Source organism: Hyla sarda, chromosome 2 (assembly GCF_029499605.1).
Source record: "Hyla sarda isolate aHylSar1 chromosome 2, aHylSar1.hap1, whole genome shotgun sequence".
Lineage (NCBI taxonomy): Eukaryota > Metazoa > Chordata > Amphibia > Anura > Hylidae > Hyla > Hyla sarda.
The window spans coordinates 208169743-208193079 of record NC_079190.1 but is presented as its reverse complement, the minus strand read 5'-3'; the positions used below and the strand labels follow the sequence as shown (position 1 = coordinate 208193079).

The following is a 23337-nucleotide window of genomic DNA, read 5'->3' as shown; positions in this document are numbered from 1 at the left end:
AAACACACATTGGGGTAAATTCATATTAGGCAAAACTACACTAATTTTCCTTATTGATTGTATTATTTAGATAGCTAAGGGAATTTTCTTTTATTCAGGCAGAGTAATGTTTATGGAAGATGTTGTGTGTATATGCAGCAGCAGCATAGGTGAGACTGAATGTGTGCTTTGTGTAATCAGGGACCCTATAAAAAAGTGGCATCCTAACTCAAAAAGCATTAACTCAGCAGTGTATCCATTCTTCCTAACACATGATTTACTTTGTTGCTATTTATTAGCAATAGCAAATTATTCTAATGCTATTTACTATAATAACATGTACTTGTTATAGGTTAGAAGCATACCATTATTTAAGGGGGTTTTCTGATAAGAAAGAAATTGGTAAAAATACTAAAGAAAAGCTGTATGTTTCTAAAATAACATAACATAGTATTGACCTTTTCAAAAAGCCAGCAATGATCCACTCAACACAATCTCTAAGGCTATGTTCAAACATTGTATTATGCTTGGTATGTTTAAACAAACCAGGAATGGAACCAACACAGAAATGGTGCCAATTTTAATTTTATAATTTTTCTCTATGTTGGTTCCATTTCTGGTTTTGGTTAAAAATAATGTGCAAAATACTATGTGAGAACATAGCCTTAGATTGGCACTTTAACAAGTTTATTACATGACTTAGCTTTTGTTCAATCATCCGTCAGCCATACATTACTTATTACACAGGGCAATGTGCATCCAATGAATGAGGAATGTTTTACAGGTTAAGCCCATGCCATCAGCCAATAAACAAGTCTTTGCTTGGCCTGTTTAACCCCTTAACGACCAAGGACGTATATTTAAGTCCTTGGCCGGCTCCCGCGCTATAATGCGAGGTCACGCGGTGACCCTGTGTCATATCGGGTCGGTCTGGGCATGTAACTGAAGCCGGGACCCGGGGCTAATAGCGCGCGGCAGCGATTGCGGTGCCGCGCGCTATTAACCCTTTAGACGCGGCGTTCAAAGTTGAATGCCGCATCTAAAACGAAAGTGAAAACTTCCCGGCTGCTCAGTGGGGCTGATCGGGACGACCGCAGTGAAAATGCGGTGTCCCGATCAGCTGGGACACGATCGGAAGTCTTCTTACCTTCCTCCGGCGTGTCCCTTCGGTGATTGATTGCTCCAAGCCTGAGATTCAGGCTTGAGCAATCGACTGCTGATAACACTGATCAATGGAAAGCTATGGCTTTGCAGTGAACAGTGTATAAGATCAGTGTGTGCAGTGTTATAGCCCCTATGGGACCTATAATACTGCAAGAAAAAAAAGTTAATAAATGTCATTTAAAATAAAAAGCAATCAAAACGTTCGATCAATACAAAAATGGTACCGCTAAAAACTTCAGATCCCAGCGCAAAAAATTAGCCCTAATACCACCCCATAAACGGTAAAATAAAAAAGTTATAGGAGTCAGAAGATGACAATTTTAAACATATACATTTTTCTGCATGTAGTTATGATTTTTTATAGAAGTACTACAAAAATCAAACCTTTATAAGTAGGGTATCATTTTAATTGTATGGACCTACAGAATAAAGATAAGGTGTCATTTTTACCGAAAAATTTACTGCGTAGAAACGGAAGCCCCCAAATATCACAAAATGGCATTTTTTCTTCAATTTCGTCGCACAATGATTTTTTTTCCGTTTCGCTGTAGATTTTTGGGTAAAATGACTGATGTCAATACAAAGAAGAATTGGTGGCGCAAAAAATAAGCCATCATATGGATTTTTAGGTGCAAAATTGAAAGGGTTATGATTTTTAAAAGGTGAGGAGGAAAAATCGAAAGTGCAAAAACGGAAAACCCTGTGGTCCTTAAAGGGGTTAAAGGATAGCCCCCTGTAATAGACCCCTGAGTTGTTAAGCACTGTACCTACTGGCACGACAATTTGACAGCATCTGTGAGGGTATTGAAAAGTCCTTATTTTAGAACCTTTACTTTTTTCTTATAAACTATTGGACAACCCCTTTAATGGCCTAACCTTTAGCCATTTGAGAAACAGAAGTGATACATCCAGCGATGCTCCAGCAGGAAGATTTATTTTTTAAATTCCCAGGCAATCTCAGAGCCCGAGACTTGCACGAGACTATCACGATATGGGACTTCTGGCACATATGTATCGAGATTGCTTTAGCATTATGGAAGTTTTGGGATTTAAATTTTAAAGAGATATCCTCCTGAATTTCTGGATGTACACTCTAAATATTTGTATTGTAAACAGAAGAAATTAATATGTGAGGGGGAGGGAGAGAGAAGGAAAAACTAGCACAAAGCTGCTGACACATCCACATTTATGGCTGAATATTACTATATATTACTATATAAAACACTACCTTAAGGATGTTAGCAGGGACAAGTTCTATTGGTGGCAAGGTGGTAGTTTTTACTTGCTGGGTCTTTGGGTTTTAGACAAGGAATTTTTTAGTATGAATATGCTACTGAAAAACCTGTAGCAGTTTGTCGAATCCATGCCATAAAACATTTTGGCACCTTATTGTTCCTACCCAGTACCAATAAGGTGTATAAAGTGTTCACTTTGTGTATAGTCCAAGCTAATGATCTAAAACACATTTTTATCTTCGTAAACCATTTACCAAAATCTTATTTCTCCTATATACTGATAATTGAGAGGTTTCACGTAAAATATATACAATACCCATACAGTGGTTGCTTTTACCTAAAGTTGTCATGTATTTTTTTATTGGGGACAGAGGGCTCACTTGTGGTACACCAGTTGCTAATGGATGCCCTGCAAAATCCAAAATCAAACTGCATTAGTAAAAGACCAAACTAAACAGGTACCTTATTCACTAGGAAACATACCTGTTCAAAATACTTGTAAATATGTATTTGTTTGTAGCATTTTACACAAACACAATATCAGAATTATTAAATCAAATCCATTTTATTTTGTTTGTATTAACATTCCTATAACTTGCAGGCATCATATGTCCTGGCGGGAATAAAACTGGAAGAGAAGAACTGGCCTGTAGAAAGAGACCTGGGTCTCTCTGAGGCATGACAGTACAGAGGAGGCAAAAGTGGGCTTGTTCATTGGCAACTTGCCCGTCATGAGAGTGAGGATGCACAAGAGGTCTGGATTTGGCTTGTTAACTGTAGAGGAGTCAGAGTACTGGAGGCCTGAGAAGTGTGAGACATGGCCTGTAAAGTTGTGTTGTAGGTTGCCTAGCATACTACTGGGAGATCTACTAGGTGGAATTTATCAGATGGATTTCTCTGAGCAAAAGCCTAGAGTGGGTCACGGATAGCTGACAGTGAGCTAACATTTGGTACAAATTGGAAGCAGTGGACTGCCATAGTGTAGCTGCATATGAGGATAGCTTGCTCAGAGGACTGATGAAAATGTAAGCCTTGGAAGTGGTTAGTTCTGAGGAGTCTACTGAAGTTTTACTATGTGTCATGGTAGGCTACCCTGAGACCTGGAGCGTGGCCTATGGTATAGTGGGCTAATCACAAAATAGTAGTAGGAGTCTGGTGTGGAATGAGCTTTTAGGAATGAGGCTGGGAATAGTAGGGACTCTAATGTGCAGATCAATTTCATTGGGAAATTGATCTGTGAGTTAATTAAAACCAGTTAAATCCTGTCTTGTTAAGCTGTGTGAAGTTAACACAGGCCTTGGATTCTGTGAAGTTATCAATTATCTGAGAGAGCATTGGAGCCATTACATTCTGAAGGCAATTAAAGAATCAAGTGTTTAGTGCCCTTTAGAGTGAACTGTAACCATCAAGTATTTTTGGGGCCTCATGTACAATTGGGGCTCTGTGTAATTTTAGGTGAAGAAAGTATAGGAAACTGCATTTCACTTATATCTATCAATGTTGTTCTCTGTAAATTCCCTGTTTTTCTACCCTGTTCATCTTTTTTAGCTAATATATTTATTTAAAAAAAATCACAATCCAAGTGATTTATGAACAGGTTAAATAAAGGTTAAATAAAAAAATAAAAAATAAAAAAACTGTAACATAGTACATGAGGCCCTATGTGTCAACATTGTGAAAAGAAAAAAGCAAAAAAAATATTCTGATTGAATCAATGCAGTGTGTGTTTCTTTTATATTTTTTTGTCTACCTTGTAAAAATAATGTACTACCATGTGTCTATATGACTGGATGTCTGGATTGGAAGGGCTCACTCCTGTTTTTCTTCACTGCAACTGGACCTAACAGGGTCAATCTACAGCACCCCCAAGGATAAAACACACCTGACACCTTACAAGCTGACCCCACAGCCCCAGCAGACTTTTCAGATCTTAGCACTCCATTCATTAAAGCACACTCCAAGACCATGATGATTTAATGGCAGCCCACATAGAACATTGTATGCTACCATCCTCTATGGTCATGCCTTCCTAATAACAGAATAACATGGCTCCCTTTACTAACTGATGGTCTGCTCTATCCTTTATTAACTTATTCACTGAATCACTCAGGGACTTGCTCTTAACTCAACTGGTGAACCATTTGTGCAACTCTACACATGCTTGTGTCACATCACCCAGCCTCCACACACCAGGGCATTCTGCCCTCCAGCCTGCAGTCCACCAGCACTAGCATTCTTGCCTCTTCTGCAGAATAACAAGTTTACATCCTGATGTACAAGCCTCCATATTACTCCTCAGAGTAACAGAACTCTTGTGAGATGTCCAAACACTCCATCATTAGTGTCAAACCTTAGAATTTTTAATAATTTTCCAGGCTTTTTCCACTATGCACAGTGCTGCAGTATATAAACATCATCACGTGTCCTCTTCCCAGAATTAGCCTCTTTTAGAGCCTATGTGACTTCCAGTACTTGATATGTGGCTGGCAGACCAGAATACTCTCATTCCAAAAACCTAGTTTTTTGTAATAATACACAGTGGGGCAAAACAATATTTAATCAGCCACCAATTGTGCAAGTTCTCTCACTTAAAAAGATGAGAGAGGCCTGTAATTTTCATTATACGTATACCTCAACTATGAGAGACATAATGAGAAAAAAAATCCATAAAATAACATTGTCTGATTTTTAAAGAATTAATTTCCAAATTATGGTGGAACATAAGTATTTGGTCACCTACAAACAAGCAAGATTTCTGGCTCTCACAGACCTGTAACTTCTTCTTTAAGAGTCTCCTCTGTCCTCCACTCGTTACCTGTATTAATGGCACCTGTTTGAACTTGCTATCAGTATAAAAGACACCTGTTCACAACCTCAAACAGTCACACTCCAAACACCACTTTGGCCAAGACCAAAGAGCTGTCAAACGACACTAGAAACAAAATTGTAGACCTGCAGCAGGCTGGGAAGACTGAATCTGCATTAGGCAAGCAGCTTGGTGTGAAGAAATCAACTGTGAGAGCAGTTATTAGAAAAAGGAAGACATACAAGACCACTGATAATCTCCCACGATCTGGGGCTCAATGCACGATCTCACCCGTGGTGTCAAAAGGATCACAACAACGGTGAGGAAAAATCCCAGAACCACATGGGGGGGACCTAGTGAATGACCTGCAGAGAGCTGGGAGCAAAGTAACAAAGGCTACTATCAGTAACACACTACGCCGCCAGGAAATCAAATCATGCAGTGCCAGATGTGTCCCCCTGCTTAAGCCAGTACATGTTCGGGCCCATCTGAAGTTTGCTAGAGAGCATTTGGATGATCCAGAAGAGTATTGGGAGAATTGTCATATGGTTAGATGGAACCAAAGTAGAACTTTTTGGTAAAAACTCAACTCGTTATGTTTGGAGGAGAAAGAATGCTGAGTTGCATCCAAAGAACACCATACCTACTGTGAAGCATGGGAGTGGAAACATTAGGAAGACTGATCTGTGTAAAGGAAAGAATGAATGGGGCCATGTATAATGAGATTTTGAGTAAAAACTTCCTTCCATCAGCAAGGGCATTGAAGATGAAACGTGGCTGGGTCTTTAGCATGACAATGATCCCAAACACACTGCCCAGGCAACGAAGGAGTGGCTTCGTAAGAAGCATTTCAAGGTCCTGGAGTAGCCTAGCCAGTCTCCAGATCTCAACCCCATAGAAAACCTTTGGAGGGAGTTGAAAGTCCATGTTGCCCAGAGACAGCCCCACAGCATCACTGCTCTAGAGGAGATCTGCATGGAGGAATGGGCCAAAATACCAGCAACAGTGTGTGAAAACCTTGTGAAGACTTACAGAAAATGTTTGACCTCTGTCATTGCCAACAAAAGCAAATACATTCTTTAAAAATCAGACAATGTGATTTTATGGATTTTTTTCTCATGTCTCTCATAGTTGAGGTATACCTATGTTGAAAATTACAGGTCTCTCTCATCTTTTTTTAAGTGGGAGGAAATGCACAATTGGTATCTAACTTCATACTTTTTTGCCCCACTGTGTAATTTTTAAATGCCTTCAGTGAAACACAAAATTTACCAGGTATAAACTGTGGGACAGTCGTATCCTGAGGCATGTAAGTTGCCAGTCTCTCATTTGCTAAAAAAAATAAATAATATTATCAACATTTTTGCATTTTATATATGTGATTATGATGATAGAATGGATAAGATAGGAAATGGCAACAAAACATATATCAAGGACACTCTATTGCAATCATGCACTGTTAAAGGCCATAATGAAATGGAAATTATCTTTATATTATGCCGTCTAGACTTTAAAAGCTCTAAAAGCGCTACAAAGTAAACTTTGTCTGTTGTAGTTACTGCAGCGAGACAGTGTGAAAGCAACTAAACACTGCAGTGAATAGTGAATAGCTTATATACTCTTCTTTATTTACCAAGTGCTTTCTCTTGTTGATGAGAGGGAATTTCCTTTGAATATGGAAACAACGTGATTGTAGGGGATACTGTTAAATGAAATATTACATGTCTTAGGAAATTACATGTCTTAGGAAAGTAAAGTATAAGATTGCTTGATATATATAAAATATTAATGAGTATTTACAAATCTGCTGAATATTTTACCGCTATTATAAATAAGACAAGCCTTTTCATAAATAATGATTCTTCTTGTGGAGACCCATCAAAAGGTAAAGAGACTTTAAAGGGTACCTTTCATCAAAAAAACTTTTGATATATTATAGATTAATGTATGCAGAATAACTTTCCAATAGCATATTATTAAAAAATATGCTTCTTTCTATTTAATTTTTCACTTTGAAAAAAGGACCACTAGGGGTCTCCCTACCAGTCCTTTTTTTTATTTTTTTTTTATTTTATAGATTTCAGACTCATGCAGGACTGCAGCCGGGACACCGACAAACTCAAAACTGCTCACTGCCAGGGAGCAGTGTTGAGCTTGTCTATGTCCTGGCTGCAGTCTGAGATTTAGGACTCCAGCATGAGTCTGAAATCTATATAAAAAAAAATAAATAAAAAAGGACTGGTAGGGAGACCCCTAGTGGTCCTTTTTTCAAAGTGGAAAATTAAATAGAAAGAAGCATATTTTTTAATAACATGCTATTGGAAAGTTATTCTGCATACATTAATCTATAATATATCAAAAGTTTTTTTAATGAACAGTAACCTTTAAGGTGATTCTCTCTATGAAAAATAGCTCTCCTGCTTTCCTTACATGGCATCACTGAGTATGGCAAGTTTACCAATATGGGCTAAACTTAGACTAGACTAGTCTAAAATGGGGCACATATATCACTGTGATCCATGCTGTTGGGTAAATATAAAAAAAAATTAAACAATTTTGGGTGCATAATGTTGCATTCAAGTCATGTCCCATTTTCTACTAAAGCACAGCAACACAACTATCAAATAATTACACAAATAATGTAAAACTGCACAACAATGCACAAGCATAACCCAAACTATTGGGAGTGTCAAAAAGACAACTGGCATGGCATTAGAAAAATATCAAACTACAGGAGAAAAGAATCCAATTTATCTATAAATGAACTCGATTTAACATTAAAGGAGTAGTCCAGTGGTGATTCAGTGGTGAGCAACTTATCCCCTATCCTAAGGATAGGGGATAAGTTGCAGATCGCGGGGGGTCCGACCGCTGGGGCCCCCTGCGATCTCCTGTACGGAGCCCCGACAGCCCGCGGGAAGGGGGCGTGTCGACCTCCGCACGAGGCGGCGGCCGACACGCCCCCTCAATACAGCTCTATGGCAGAGCCGAAGCGCTGCCTTCGGCAATCTCCGGCTCTGCCATAGAGATGTATTGAGGGGGCGTGTCGGCCGCCGCCTCGTGCGGGGGTCGACACCCGCTATCTCGGCGGAGAGCCGGGGCCCCGTACAGAGAGATCGCAGGGGGCCCCAGCGGTCGGACCCCCCGCGATCTCAAACTTATCCCCTATCCTTAGGATAGGGGATAAGTTTTTCACCACTGGACTACCCCTTTAAAGCCAGGAGATTTATTTGACCCTATCCGAGAACAGCATATAATAGAGGGAGATAAGCTAAGCACTGTGATATATAGGTTTATATGATTTGGAGAAGGATTTTTGAGTGAATCTTGACCGGACTTTGAGACAAGACAGTGATATTCCTGCTTATCCCACTTACACACGCCGATTGGCATATTTCTCTCCATTAGTGTGTAGAGATGAGACTGGATACAGAGAACTGTACAATGGCACAGGACTGTCTATGATCAAGCAAAGCAAATCAGGAGTACTGTTCTGACTTGCTAAGTATTTTCCTGAATGGTATGATGCTACTATACCACCCATGCTGCAAGCCACAGTTATCTTTGAGCTATGCAAAAGTTCTAGAGTTCTAACACAGTAATCCCAGGCTAATCTGGAGTTATCCATGATTTAAATGTATGTAATGGTGCCCTAGTACTTTGTCCAGCATGACGTACATGCTAATGGCGGACATCAGTGATCTATAGATGCCGTGATAGCCATTGATAAAGGAATTTATAGAGTTAACAACTTATTTGATATAGCTGTGCATGACAATGGGTGAACTATTAAAAAAAATACTAAATGCAGATGTTTGTTTACATCATATGTCAGATAAAATCATCAACAGATCACTGTGAAAAAATGAGCCCTTATACAGTAAAAAAAGAATAATAGAGGTCAGAATAGGGCAATTTTAAACATATTTATTTATTTATTTAAAAATTTGACGGCTGTTAAAAGTAGTGTTACAGTCGCACTCCAGTCGGATTCGCCGGCCGTGAGCGCTTTCTGTCCCTGCTGTTTGCGGGGCTGAGATTCAAAGTTTGGGATGTGCCCGCATGCAAGTCTCAGTCCGTCGCTCACTTTTCTGTGTCCTTACTCCCTGATGTCCCCGCAGCTCCGGCGTGTGTTCCTCTGGCCCCGTGGGCGTGCGCATGCCGCAGCTGTTTCTTAAAGGACCAGTATCCAATTATTCTAAGTGTTTGCACCTGTCCCCTGGTCCATAAGTATCTGTTCCTCCCTGCTCCCTGGGCCGGATCTGGGTTGTCTGTCTTAGTATTTGTTAGTCCTAGCCTGAGTCTAGTCCTGTTTCTAAGTCTAGTCCTGTTCCAGAGTCAAGTCCTGTTCCAGAGTATGTGTACCTGTCCCTAGTTCCGGCCTGTCCTGTTCACGTGTTCCTGCCTGGTCCTTCTGCCTTGCCAGTCACGTCCTGCCCACCACGTCTTGCCTGCCACGTCCTGCCAGTCTTTGTCTGTGCCACGTCACCCCCCCAGCTACCTGTGTGGACGAGTCGTGCCAGGGGTAGTGACCTGGGTGTCACCCGCCACAGCAAGACCATCTCGCTTTTACAGCGGGCTCTGGTGAATACCGGTGGCACCTTAGACCCCGCTCCCTGGCACGGCTCAAGTCTCTATACACACAGGCCCAGAGGATCCACCACCTGCTGTCCACCTTTCGTGATTCCTAACAGTAAAATCCGGCCTGTCTTTACAATAATAGACAAGCATTTAAACTAAAATGCAAAACAAAAATAAAAAGTGTCCTCAAGGCCCAAATGGGCTGTGTCCTTAAAGGGTTGTTCAGGCAGAGGTTGTTTTTTTCTCACTATGTGGCCTGGACTGCTTTTAAAATAACAAAGTGGTATACTTACCGGGCCTGTTATCGAACCGTTGAGCAGACATTTCTTGGCCACCTGAAACTTCACTGGAACTAGTTAAAAAGAGGGTGCTTGGGAAATTGGCAGCGGTGAGCGAGCAGGCTAGGTAAGTATACCACTTTATTATTTTCAATTCAGCCTATGCCACATACCAGAAAACACCCCCTCCCCAGACAATCCCTTAAGGGGTACTCCCGTGGAAAACTTTTTTTTTTAAATCAACTGGTGCCAGAAGGTTAAACAGATTTGTAAATCACTTCTATTAAAAAATCTTAATCCTTCCAGTACTGGATACTGGTGCTGGATACTGAAGAGAAATACAAAAATAGAAATGCATTTCCTGTGATGTCCTGACCACAGTGCTCTCTGCTGAACTCTGCTGTCCATTTTAGGAACTGTCCAGAGCAGCATATGTTTGCAATGGGGATGTTCTTCTGTTCTGGACAGTTTCTAAAATGGACAGCAGAGGTCAGCAGACAGCACTATGGTCACAACATCACAGGAAATACATTTCTTTTTTGGATTTCTCTTTAGTATACAGCCCCTAAAAAGTACTGGAAGGATTAAGATTTTTTAATAGAAGTGATTTACAAATCTGTTTAACTTTCTGGCACCAGTTGATTTAAAAAAAAAAAAAAAAAAGTTTCCACGGGAGTTCCCCTTTAAAGCCAGTCATATGTGCAATATTTCAAGATGATGATTAATAATATAAGTAGCTTACTTACCCTAACAACATAGTTTTTAAACACACTTTACGTCCTATAGATATCTGCAATAACAGCTATCTATGGGTAACATGGGTATTTTTTATTACTGGATACCAGTGCTATTAGGTAAAGATGCTGCTTAAAGGGGTTATGCACCATAAGGTGATTTTAGTACATACCTGGCAGGCAGTAATGGACATGCATAGGAAGGATCTGCGCTTGTCTTGGGGATAAATGGCTATGTTGTAGATTGCCATAATACTGTGGCTAGCTTTTTGTGAACTAGCATTTCCTGTTTGACTTTTCTTTTTTTGACTACAAATCCCACAATTCCATCTTCCTCTCTCCCACACATCAGCCACCCACACATTGAAATATAAATGAGCTGCATCCATTCAAATCAGTGTGGTTTTCAATCAGGGTGCCTAGAGCTGTTGCATTAGTTGCAGATTGATCTCTCTCTCCCACCAAGCGATCGCTACACCCATTGAAGCAGACAGGCTCCCTGTCATCAGCTGACTAGTGAGGCTGCATTGCAAGCTGGGAAATATCTGAGACAACAGTCATTTAGTATGCTGAGAAAAATAAATATTGGAGTGAAAATCACAGAAGAATTGTGAGAAAACCGTCACACACAGGTACAGACACTATATTATGAACTTCACTAACTTTACAGCCCCTGTAGCATAGTCAAATAAAAACAATTCCTGGAATACCCCTTTAATTTTAAGATAGATAGATGGATAGATACAGCTTAGAAAGTTAACAATGTTTTATTTCAAGCTAAATTTAGATACATTTCTAATAAAACAGACAATATTGTACAGCAAGGAAAAGCATATTTTCTTCTCTGGGAAACAAATGAGAATTTAGGATGGTTAATGAATTTACACGATGGAAAAAAAAAAAACGATGGAAACTTTGTTGCCTTAGCTTTGTAGGTCATGGCCTGGAATATAATAATCAAGCTTTCCACCATGCTGTAGAAATTGCTCCAAATGACTTGTGACTTTTGTATTTGTTTATAGTCACTGAGGTCCTCTTCTGACAAAAGGCTTGATACTATTTTTATATATTTTGGCCTTATGAAACATGATTATTATACAAATATGTTTTATAATACAATTTTATTAAATATACTTTGTGGATGCAGAAGCCTTTTTACCATAATGCATAACCTTTTTATGTGGTACAGTTAAAAATATATGCCTATGACATTAAATATGACTGGGCACTACAGCAACATAGAAACATAGAATGTGTCGGCAGATAAGAACCATTTGGCCCATCTAGTCTGCCCAATATTCTGAATCCTATGAATAGTCCCTGGGCCTATCTTATATGAAGGATAGCCTTATGCTTATCCCATGCATGTTTAAACTCCTTCACTGTATTTGCAGCGACCACTTCTGCAGGAAGGCTATTCCATGCATTCACTACTCTCTCAGTAAAGTAATACTTCCTGATATTACTTTTAAACCTTTGCCCATCTAATTTAAAACTATGTCCTCTTGTGGTAGTTTTTCTTCTTTTAAATATGCTCTCCTCCTTTACTGTGTTTATTCCCTTTATGTATTTAAAAGTCTCTATCATATCACCTCTGTCTCTTCTTTCTTCCAAGCTATACATGTTAAGGTCTTTTAACCTTTCCTGGTAATTTTTGTCCTGCAATCTGTGTACTAGTTTAGTAGCTCTTCTCTGAACTCTCTCTAGAGTATCTATATCCTTCTGGAGATACGGCCTCCAGTACTGCTCACAATACTCCGAGTGAGGCCTCACCAGTGTTCTGTACAACGGCATGATCACTTCTCTCTTTCTACTGCTTATGCCTCTCCCTATACATCCAAGCATTCTGCTGCTCCATTACATTGTCTTCCTACCTTTAAATCTTCTGAAATAATTACTCCTAAATCCCTCTCCTCAGATACTCAGGTCAGGACTGTGTCAAGTATTCTATATTCTGCCCGAGGGTTTTTACCCCCCAGGTGCATTATCTTGCACGTATTCACATTAAATTTCAGTTGCCAGAGTTCTGACCATTCTTCTAGTTTTCCTAAATTCTTTTCCATTCGGCGGATCCCTCCAGGAATATCAACCCTGTTACATATCTTTGAGTCATCAGCAAAAAGACACACCTTACCATCGAGACCTTTTGCAATATCACTAATGAAGATAGTAAACTATTTTGGTCCCAGTACAGATCCCTGAGGTACCCCACTGGTAACAAGACCTTGTTCTGAATATACTCCATTGACTACAACCCTCTGTTGTCTGTCACTCAACCACTACCTAATCCACTTAACAATATGGGAGTCCAAGCTCAATGACTGTAGTTTATTGATAAGTCTTCTATGTGGGACAGTGTCAAAAGCCTTACTAAAATCTAGATATGCGATGTCTACTGCCCCTCCGCCATCTATTATTTTAATCACCCAGTAAAAAAAAAAGATTTGTTTGACATCATCTCCCTGAAGTAAACCCATGTTGTTTTTCATCTTGCAATCCATGGGATTTTAGATGTTTCACAATCCTATCCTTTAGTAGGGTTTCCATTAGTTTCCCCACTATTGATGTCAGACTTACTGGCCTATAGTTGCTTGATTCCTCCCTACTACCTTTCTTGTGAATGGGCACGACATTTGCTAATTTCCAATCTTCCGGGACGACTCCTGTTACCAGTGATTGGTTAAATAAATCTGTTAACGGTTTTGCTAGCTCACCACTAAGCTCTTTTAATAATTTTGGGTGTATCCCATCAGGCCCCTGTGACTTATTTGTCTTCACTTTAGATAGCAAACGTAGAACCTCTTCCTCTGTAAAGACACATGGATCAAACAATTCATTAGTCTTCCTCCATAATGGAGATCCTTTTCCTTCTTCTGTAAAAACTGAACAGAAGTATTCATTAAGGCAGTCGGCTAGCCCTTTATTCTCTTCTACATACCTTCCTTTGTTTTTAATTTAGTTATTCCTTGTTTTAATTTCCTTTTTCATTTATATATCTGAAGAATGTCTTTCCCCCTTTTTTTTACAGACTGAGCTAGTTTTTCTTCTGCCTGCTCTTTAGAAGTTCTTATAACTTGCTTGGCCTCTTTCTGCCTAGTCTTGTAGATTTCCCTATCTTCATTGCTCTGGGTTGTTTTATAATTACTAAATGCTATCTATTTGTTTTTTATGATTTTGGCCACTTCTGCTGAGTACCACAGTGGTCTCTTCCTTTTCCTGCTTTTACTGACAAGTCTTATGCAGTTTTCTGTTTCCTTCAATAATGTGTCTTTTAAGTAGTCCCATTTCTCCTGGACTCCATGTAATCCGTTCCATTCTGATAGGGACTCATTTATGACTAATCTCATTTTTGAAATGTCTGTTTTTCTAAAATCCAAAACTTTTGTTTTTGTGTGGTGTGACTCCTTCACTGTTCTTATATTAAACCACACTGACTGGTGATCACTGGTTCCCAAGCTTTCACATACAATAACATCATGTACTAAATCCCCATTTGTGAATACCAAATCCAAAATGGCCTCCCTCTGGGTTGGCTCCTCAACCACTTGTTGTAGAGATAATCCCAGTAGGGAATTTAGAATATCAGTACTCCTGGCAGAACTAGCTATTTTGGTTTTCCAGTTTATATCTGGAAGATTGAAGTCTCCCATAATGATGAGGTGAAATAAGTAGGTGAAATAAGATCCCTAGACAAAAATAAATAATTGCATGCATCACTTTCTCACCTTACAACAATTCACTGTGCTGAAACAAAAAGGAATTGACTAAAACATCAACTTTTGTTTTTTTTATGTTGAAAAGTAATGTTATGGGCTCTTTATGCTACAATAAAGAAAAATAACTTTTCTGTTTAAAGTTAAATAAGGCAATCCTGTTTACTGATACAAAAAATTTACAATAGGGTTGATATTCCTACAGGTGTCTGTAATATGGAAAACAATATACATTTGCTAGCTAATTGGTAAAACTAAAGAAACTGCAGTCCAATATTTTCAAATGTAAAATAATGCACTTGGGTAGAAGGCATCCTCTATCTGAGAATCATATTGGCAGTTCTGTGCTGCCAAAGACTTCATAAGAGAAGGATTTCAGGGTAGTGATTTCTTAAAGCCTCAAAATGATTGAACAGTGTGGCTTGGCAGTAGAGAAAACAAAGTCAAAGGGTACTCCACTGGAAAACTGTTTTGTTTAAATCAACTGGTGCCAGAGAGTTGAACAGATTTGTAAATTACTTCTATTAAAAAATCTTAATCTTTCCAGTACTTATCAGCTGCTGTTATGATCCACAGGAAGTTCTTTTCTTTTTGAATTTCCTTTCTGCCTGACCACAGTGCTCTCTGGTGACACTCTTTTCATATCAGGAACTGTCCAGTAGTAGGAGCAAATCCCAATAGAAAACCTCTCCTGCTCTGGACATTTCCTAAATGACCAGCAGAGGTCAGCAGAGAGCACTGCGGTCAGGACATCACAGGAAATGCATTTCTTTTTTGTATTTCTCTTTTGTATACAGCCCCTAAAAAGTACTGGAAGGATAAAGATTTTTTTTATAGAAGTGATTTACAAATCTGTTTAACTTTCTGGCACCAGTTGATTTAAAAAAAAAAAAGTTTTCCACGAGAGTACCCCTTTAAGGTATAACTAGTAGAAGGAGAGAGATGGTGATCCCACTATAAAGAGCTCTAGTGAGACCACATCTGGAATACTGTGTCCAAAAATAGGCCAAAATACAGGCTACAATAATAGTGGAAGGTCTTAAGCATCAAGAAACATCCTCTGGAGGAAAGAAGGGAAAACCGTTAAATATTTTAAAGGGTAACACAAGGTTCAGTAGGAAAATGTTTCCTCCTGAATCACAAAACAAGGGTGCACAATCTAAGATAAGCCAGGGGACAAATAATGAGCAACATTGGAGTATTATTTCTTTGAAAGAGTAGTGGATGCTTGAAACACATTTTCAGCAGATGTGGCTGGTAAGTCGACAGTAACTGAATCTAAACCTACCTGGGAAAAACCTTTATAAATCAATCCCAAGAGAAAAATTAAGGAAATAAAGGCTGACAGGATTCACAAATGTTTTTTAACCCCTTAACGACCATGGACGTGTATACACGTCCAAGCAGGATGAACGTTCCCGCACCAGGACGTGTATACGTGGGCAGCACCCACGAGATCGCCGCAGGGACTCGGCTGTAACACACAGCCAGGACCCTGCCGCACTGCCGGGACCGAAGAAAACTTTGGTCCCGGTAGTTTAACCCTTACAGCCGCGGTCGAAAGTGACCGCGGACTGTAAGTGTTATGACAGAGGGAGGGAGCTCCCTGTCTTCCCTGCAGCACACCGTAGCGCGATAGCGGGGTGCTGTGTGTAATCCCCGGCGGGAGGGGACCTGGCGCACTGCCGGGACCGAAGAAAACTTTGGTCCCGGCAGTTTAACCCTTACAGCCGCGGTCGGAAGCGACCGCGAGCTGTAAGGAGTTTTGACAGACGGAGGGGGCTCCCTCTGTCTCTCTCCTGTCGGAAGCACCCCGCAACAATCGCGGGGTGCTGCCGCTCACCTGGGCAGCAGGGGATCTTTACAAGGACCCCCAGTTCTGTCCTGGATATTGCCTGCCAGGACGTGCCTCTGGCTGATATGCTGCCTGCTTGTGTAAAACTAGCAGGCAGCATATATCTGCAATGCTTTGAATTCCAAAGCATAAAAAGAAGTGAAAAAAAAATAAAATAAATAAAAGTGTATAAAAACAATGGGGGAGATTTATCAAAACCTGTGCAGAGTAAAAGTTGCCCAGTTGCTCATAGCAACCAATCAGATCGCTTCTTTCATTTTCAAAAGGGCCTGTGGAAAATGAAAGAAGCGATCTGATTGGTTGGTATGGGCAACTAGGCAACTTTTCCTTTGCACAGGTTTTGATAAATCTCCCCCAATAAGTATAAAAAAAAGTGTAAAAAAAAAGAAAAAAAAAGTGTAAAAAAAAGGAAAAAAAAGTGTAAAAAAAGAAAAAAAAAGTGTAAAAAAAGGAAAAAAAGTGTAAAAAATAAAATAAAAACACATTTATTAAATAAATATAATAAAAAATAAAAATATATAATGTGTAGTATCACATGGCTCACATAGATATTAACGTTAAACATTTTCTTCAGTTCATAAAAAATAATGCAGTTATATCCCTAATCATCCAAGCCAATGTTGAATATGTTTGGTATGACAACTAGCAAGTAATTCTGGGATTAGTGAGTGTATATCTGTTTAACACCAGACGTGCACAGAAATATTGCATATATTGAATAGTCCAAGCAGGTCTGATTCTCTTCTACAACTCCTTTCTACCATCACAGATTACACTACTCATAAAATATGTGGGTGCGGTAATAAAACAAAATGTTCACTAAATGGTCTCCAGGTTCTCTTAAACTATGCCACCTTGGGCAAGAATTTACAGAATGCCACAACATAACTCACCAGCAACTTTCCAGTCTATAAAATATTACTTCAAACAGAAAATGTTTACCTAAAATATAATTTAATAAAACAGAATAAATGGATCTAAAACATTTAACTGCTCTGTTGGAAACCAATAGTCATTTATGAAAGGAAAAGCCTGTTCTCTGCCTAAACTACCAAACTATATAAAAAGTTTACTTGAAATTTACTGTATAGCAATCACTGTACTTATTGAGAGGTAAGCATTAACATTATGGAATATTTATAATGATGTTAGCATCATGAAAGTGGGAAAATGCCACATTTTATTCCTTGTATTTTTCACTTTTTTTTTTTTTTTAAATGCTTTAAAAAAGTTGGAAACTAGTATTTTAACATTGCCAGATATATCCATGGGGCAATGTTTGTATCATTCATGTCTTCATTTCTTTTTTTATGTATTGTACATTGTAGCCTACCTTTTTCAACTTTGAGTTAAAAACAAATATTCAAAAAATGTCCCCTTATTTTTTATCTAATAATAAAAGTCAATGAGCAGATGTATCCAAACACGTGGCATCTGTTTGCATACATGAGAATAACGCTTAGTTTGCATGTTCTCCCAGATTGGGTGAGTTTTCTTTCACATTCCAAACATATCATTCTCAGTTAACTGGCTTTCTATGACACTGGGCATTAAGCATACATATGTAAGACAGATAAGCCCCACTGGTACCATATTCAATCTTTAACTTTAGTCTGTAACTTGCTGTTGAGCAACTCTATTACATTGCAATTTGGCTGTTAAATATATATATATATATATATATATATATATATATATATATATTTTTTTTTTTTTTTTAAACATGCAAAATTGCAGAGAAGTTGCAAGCAGGTCACAGTCACATCTGCATTGTGGTCAATGCTTGGAAAGTTACGTGAGACTTGTGAACTGTAACCAAAAATCCATAAAATTTGGATTTTGTGCATCTGTTGTGTTGTGTTCACATCATGTCATAAGTGCAACACTGCAATCTTTACATCACCATGTAGACCAAGCATTAAGAGAAGGCAATTTTACATGGTATGGCTGTCTTTCCCTGGATAAACTTCAGCCATTCATGTACATTATGAGCTTGTCCCTACCATTAAAAACAGAGCAGTTAAATAGTTATCTCCTCTCTTATGGGGGCACTGTGGTTGCTCATTTAAAAAAATAGTATGTATGTTTTCCTACTTGTATCTATATGTAAGCTGGTGATATGACTACACAACAATACCAATTCCTCTATTGAATGTGTATTTTACAAAAAAAAAAAACTCTCCAAAGATCTGTTTTGAATAACTGCTTATTGTTGTGCTTCATAGGAAAGTTTTTTTCCCACCAAAATGTAAGAATAAAATGCTGGTAACCAATACAGCTTGGTAAATGATCATCCCTAAATACAAAATGTATTCCTTTATTGGAGTCAAGGGCTGCAAGTCAAAAATTGTGAACCACTGTAATAAATAAAAACTGGAAACATCCACTTAAAAACACATGTTCGCATTCTGGAGCTTGTAAAATGAAATGATCCTGCATATTTACATATCTGATTTTCTCTGCAATATGGGAGACAATATTGAAATGCTTAACAACAGTATAGAACTTAAAACCATATTTTGGGTGCTATTTAGCTCACTTTTTATGTTTTTCTTTCACTATGGCTTGAGACCCTACTTGGAAAGCAGACTGACTGTAAATAATCCCACAGGCCCTTTCCTTGCACATTAATAATTAGACATTAAACAGCAACAACAAGATGTGTAAATGTTTATCATATCCCTCTATAGATAGAGACATGAGATACAAAGTCCACTTAGCACACCATTTGCTTAACAGTGTGTATTATAATATCATTAATAGAAGTAGGAGCAGCGGAAAAAGAGATCAAGTTCTTTATTACCCAATTTATCCCTTGAAGGATCCATAGTAAGAATAGGCTCCAATGGTGCCATGTCAGCAGACTCATCTTGTGTGCCATCTGATTCTTTTACAACAACTAATGGCAAATCATAAAGCAATGTAAATAGAAAATTAGAAAAGAAAACCCTATTATAAACATGTGTATTAACTGAAGCAAATGGAACAAATGTAACTTTATGTAGTAACATCAATGATTTTAAAGTCTGTAACTTGGGACATTATTGTGCGTAAGTACTTTAACCTTCCTCCCTTTTTAAAGTACTCAATACATCCCATACTGGAATTAACTCCAAATATACTTATTTCCTATTAATCCACATTTATTCATTAGTATGAAAACAAAGAAAACCATCAACCGTAACTGGAATATAAAATATGTCATTCAAGTGACCCAAGGAACAAAATGATATAAAAGGAAACAGAAAGAAATAAAAAGTCCCCTACATTGTGTTGTAATGATAAAAAAAAAGAAAATCTGAAAAAGTATATATTCTAGAAAGACATCATTATATTTTACATAATAGATGCAACGACATTAAAGGGGTACTCCACCCTTAGACATCTTATCCCCTATCCAAAGGATAGGGGATAAGATGTCAGATCGCCGGGGTCCCACTGCTGGGGACCCCCGGGATCTCCGCTGCGGCAACCCGCTATCATTACTGCACAGAGCACACTCGCTCTGTGCGTAATGACGGGCAATACAGGGGCCGGAGCATCATGACGTCATGGCTCCGCCCCTCATGATGTCATGGCCCACCCCCTTAATGCAAGTCTATGGGAGGGGGCGTGATGGCCACCACACCCCCTCCCATAGACTTGTATGGAGGGGGCGGGCCGTGACGCCACAAGGGGCAGTGCCGTGACATCACGATGATCCGGCCCCTGTCATTACGCACACAGCGAGTGTGCTCTATGCAGTAATGATAGCGGGGTGCCGCAGCGGAGATCCTGGGGGTCCCCAGCAGCGGGACCCCGGCGATCTGACATATTATCCCCTGTCCTTTGGATAGGGGATAAGATGTCTAGGGGTGGAGTATCCCTTTAATGTTATCCATGATATCCCAAACCTTTCTGAACTGCACACTACTGTATCTAACAAAAATCTAGACAAGACTCATGATAAATTATTTCTATGGAAGAAAATTGTACAATTCTATATTTTTACCCAAGGAAGCTGTGGGTTCATCTCTGGCAGAGGATTCAATTGGTATTTTAGTGACTTGGAAAAAAGGATGGGTTACTGTGGGTACAAATAAAGATGCAGTTGGTGTGTTTGCCTACAATAGGCTGCAAGAAATGACTGGTATGGAAAAAATCATAATATATACTAATTTTAATGCAAGAATAGTAGACAACTTGCATACATGCATATATTGCATGGCACCAGCTAAACAAAATGTTAAACCATAAAGCTGATATTATACATGGCAAATTCAAAAGTGGGGTATAGGTTACCCTTAAAATTATAGAGCCATACATTTATATATATATTTCAGGCATTCAAGTTAAGTTGAAGAATGTTGGGTTATACTAAGCAGACAGACAGAAGAAGCACAACAAAATCACAAGCCTAAAAATAATAATATTTAGTGTAAAAATATAAATAATTGTATTGACTGAAGAAACGCAGCAGGACACTGACTTCCCTGTGAATGTAAAATTCAGTAAGGACCTATCTGGAAGGATGAAAGTAAAAACAAGGCTTGTTTGAGATTTTCAGTGCCAATTACTATTAGAAAAGAATGAAATGGAACCGCAGTAATATCATTAAATGCAGTTCTTTGTTTTTGAATCATTTTCTCCAGCTGAAACAAAGGAGTTATTGATGGAATAAGCTAGTTCTGCTTGGTCTGATTGTGGCTGACTTGGAATGCTATAATGAAGTGTTTGGTTGAATTTTTTCAGTGTGGTTACAAATGTGTCATTTACTAGTCCCTTGCATACACTTCTCTAATTAATATTGTTATACGGAGTAAATTGAGAAAAACTGACTTTTATAACATTTATTTCTGTCACAAGTCCCAACATTCTCACACCCAATAAATGTTATCCTTTTTTTTTTTTTAAAGCAGATGATTATCTATAACCTCATTACGTTAGTGAATATAATATATATAAAGTGAATACTTCCAATTGTCTTGGTCACCTTAATGTCCTTAGATTCAAGAGCCTTTAAGCCTTTAATACTATATACAGTATAGCCAAATATACTCTTTGGCTGAGCTGGTATTAATTAGTACCAAATACTCTTATATCCTATGGACATTGCTGTACTCGCAGCCCTAGCCATTAGCTACTTTTTAACTCCAATAATATTGCCACTGCAATGTTTTTAAATACAGATACAGTTACAGATAAGACAAACATTGAAAGCTGGGTTCTCTTCAATAAACTGATTGTCTAAGGTAAGCTCCTTTATAAAACATCACTGACAATGGTGAAGAGACAACACACATTTGGTGAGGCTGGTATATGCCTTGAAAAGCTTGATTTTGAAGGCAGTTTAGCCATAGACAATGGTTTAGAGAATACAGAGTCACGGTGCTTATTGCTGTTACTAACTGTGTTGTACATTGCAATGTTCGTAGAATCCTTTTTTGATGTGATGTAACATCTACAGCACTGTAGCTGAAAATGTTGTCATATTCAGGCGAGTTTAGATCAGTAGTTAGAAAAGGATGTTTAGGCAGCAGAACATTACGATGTTGGGATTTCCCCTTATATTGGCACAGGTTATAGCAGTAAGTGCAAATCACCATATTACTGTGAATTTACAAAACTTGTGGCCATATCTAAGCTTCAGTCACCGTGCAGTGTTATAAGGTTCCCTTTGTATATTTTTTCTCAGTTCACATTTGTTTTAGATCCAGTAAACAAACTGAAAAGCTTGGGATTTTGAAATAAAGACATACAAATAAAACAGCACTTGCTTTGTAAACTTGCTAGCTGCAATGCACATGATTAATCTGTAGCCCAAAGCAATACTTAAGTGCTAAACAAGGGGGAAAAAAAGCAATTGCCACATGCAGCACAAGTAACGCATGAGCTAAGCTCACTGGCTGTTGAGCGATTTTCAGATGAACAAAGAAGAGAAGTCATGAGAAAATGGAGAAAATATGTAGCAGCAGAGTGACAGTTCAGCTATGGTTTCCTAGAAAGGCAAGTATGTAAATTGTTCATTGGAAAATATGAACTCAAGTAATGAGGATAATGGCGATAATCATGGAAGTTATGTTACCCATGGTTGCTCTGACCCATTCTAGGGTACCAGTTGATGAATCTGGAGTGAAAGATTTCACAACAGGTTGGCTTGAAACTGCTACAGAAAATTTGAAAATCAATACACAGAAATGTTTAGAGAAGATAAAAAGAATACACATTACTACAAAAAGTACATATCTTCAACCTGTAATGAAAGACTTATTTGAAACAAAATAACAACAAAATGTATTCATGTAATGGACATAAAATAGATAAACAGACAAAAACAAATATTTCATATTAGATATTATATAATAATAGTAAAATGGTCATATGAGATGACTCGTTTTGTCGGGTTGTGCGGCAGAATCAGGTGCATTGCACCAGAAATTCTATCTGCGCCAGAATTTGTGCAAGAATTCTGTCTACAGCAGAAATGAAAAACCCGACCAACTCTCCATTTTACTTGAGAAAACCTTAAAAAAAGGGGTGTGTCTGTTGGGGAAAGGGGGTGTGGTTACAGAAAAGGGGCGTGTTCCCGTCATTTTCACAAAAACCCAACATATTTACTAAGGTTTCCACAGAAAATGTGGTGGATGTGAGCTGAGGAAAACCAGACAGATCAGAGCATGTGTAAAAAAAAAAAAGCAAAATGTAGGGAAAAATGCAAAATGTAGGGAAAGCTTAGTAAATAGGGAAAATAAATTGTAGAGAATTAAAACCCACAAAGAAACCTACACACCACTCTTAGTAAATCAGGGTCGATATGTATAAAAAAAAAGCCTTAGATGAATAACAAATCAATGATTTTACTCTTCAGAGGGAACATTTTATATAAAAATTTTTATAGAAATCTGTACCTGGTTTGGGATGTTCAACAGCAGGTTTTTCTGAAGGTTTTGACACTGGAGGAGCCTCTGTACTTTTAGTAACTAAAAAAAAAATAAAACCCATATTAATACATT

General features: G+C 38.4%; 1 protein-coding gene across 25 annotated transcripts in view; it reads right to left on the bottom strand.

Moving 5' to 3' along the window:
• The window catches only part of ABI3BP (ABI family member 3 binding protein), a 463829-nt gene that overhangs the window by 165358 nt on the left and 275134 nt on the right, over nt 1-23337 (bottom strand). For 16 of the 25 annotated variants that reach the window (XM_056556215.1, XM_056556227.1, XM_056556223.1 and 13 more), the window contains 7 exons: nt 23233-23304; nt 22410-22490; nt 20337-20411; nt 19149-19244; nt 6818-6886; nt 6457-6516; nt 2716-2787 (listed from right to left, as the gene is read on the bottom strand). In XM_056556215.1, coding sequence (XP_056412190.1) covers nt 2716-2787; nt 6457-6516; nt 6818-6886; nt 19149-19244; nt 20337-20411; nt 22410-22490; nt 23233-23304 — 525 coding nt within the window. The remainder of the gene's footprint in view (nt 1-2715; nt 2788-6456; nt 6517-6817; nt 6887-19148; nt 19245-20336; nt 20412-22409; nt 22491-23232; nt 23305-23337) is intronic. The other 9 variants (XM_056556230.1, XM_056556231.1, XM_056556240.1 and 6 more) reach the window with 5 other exon arrangements.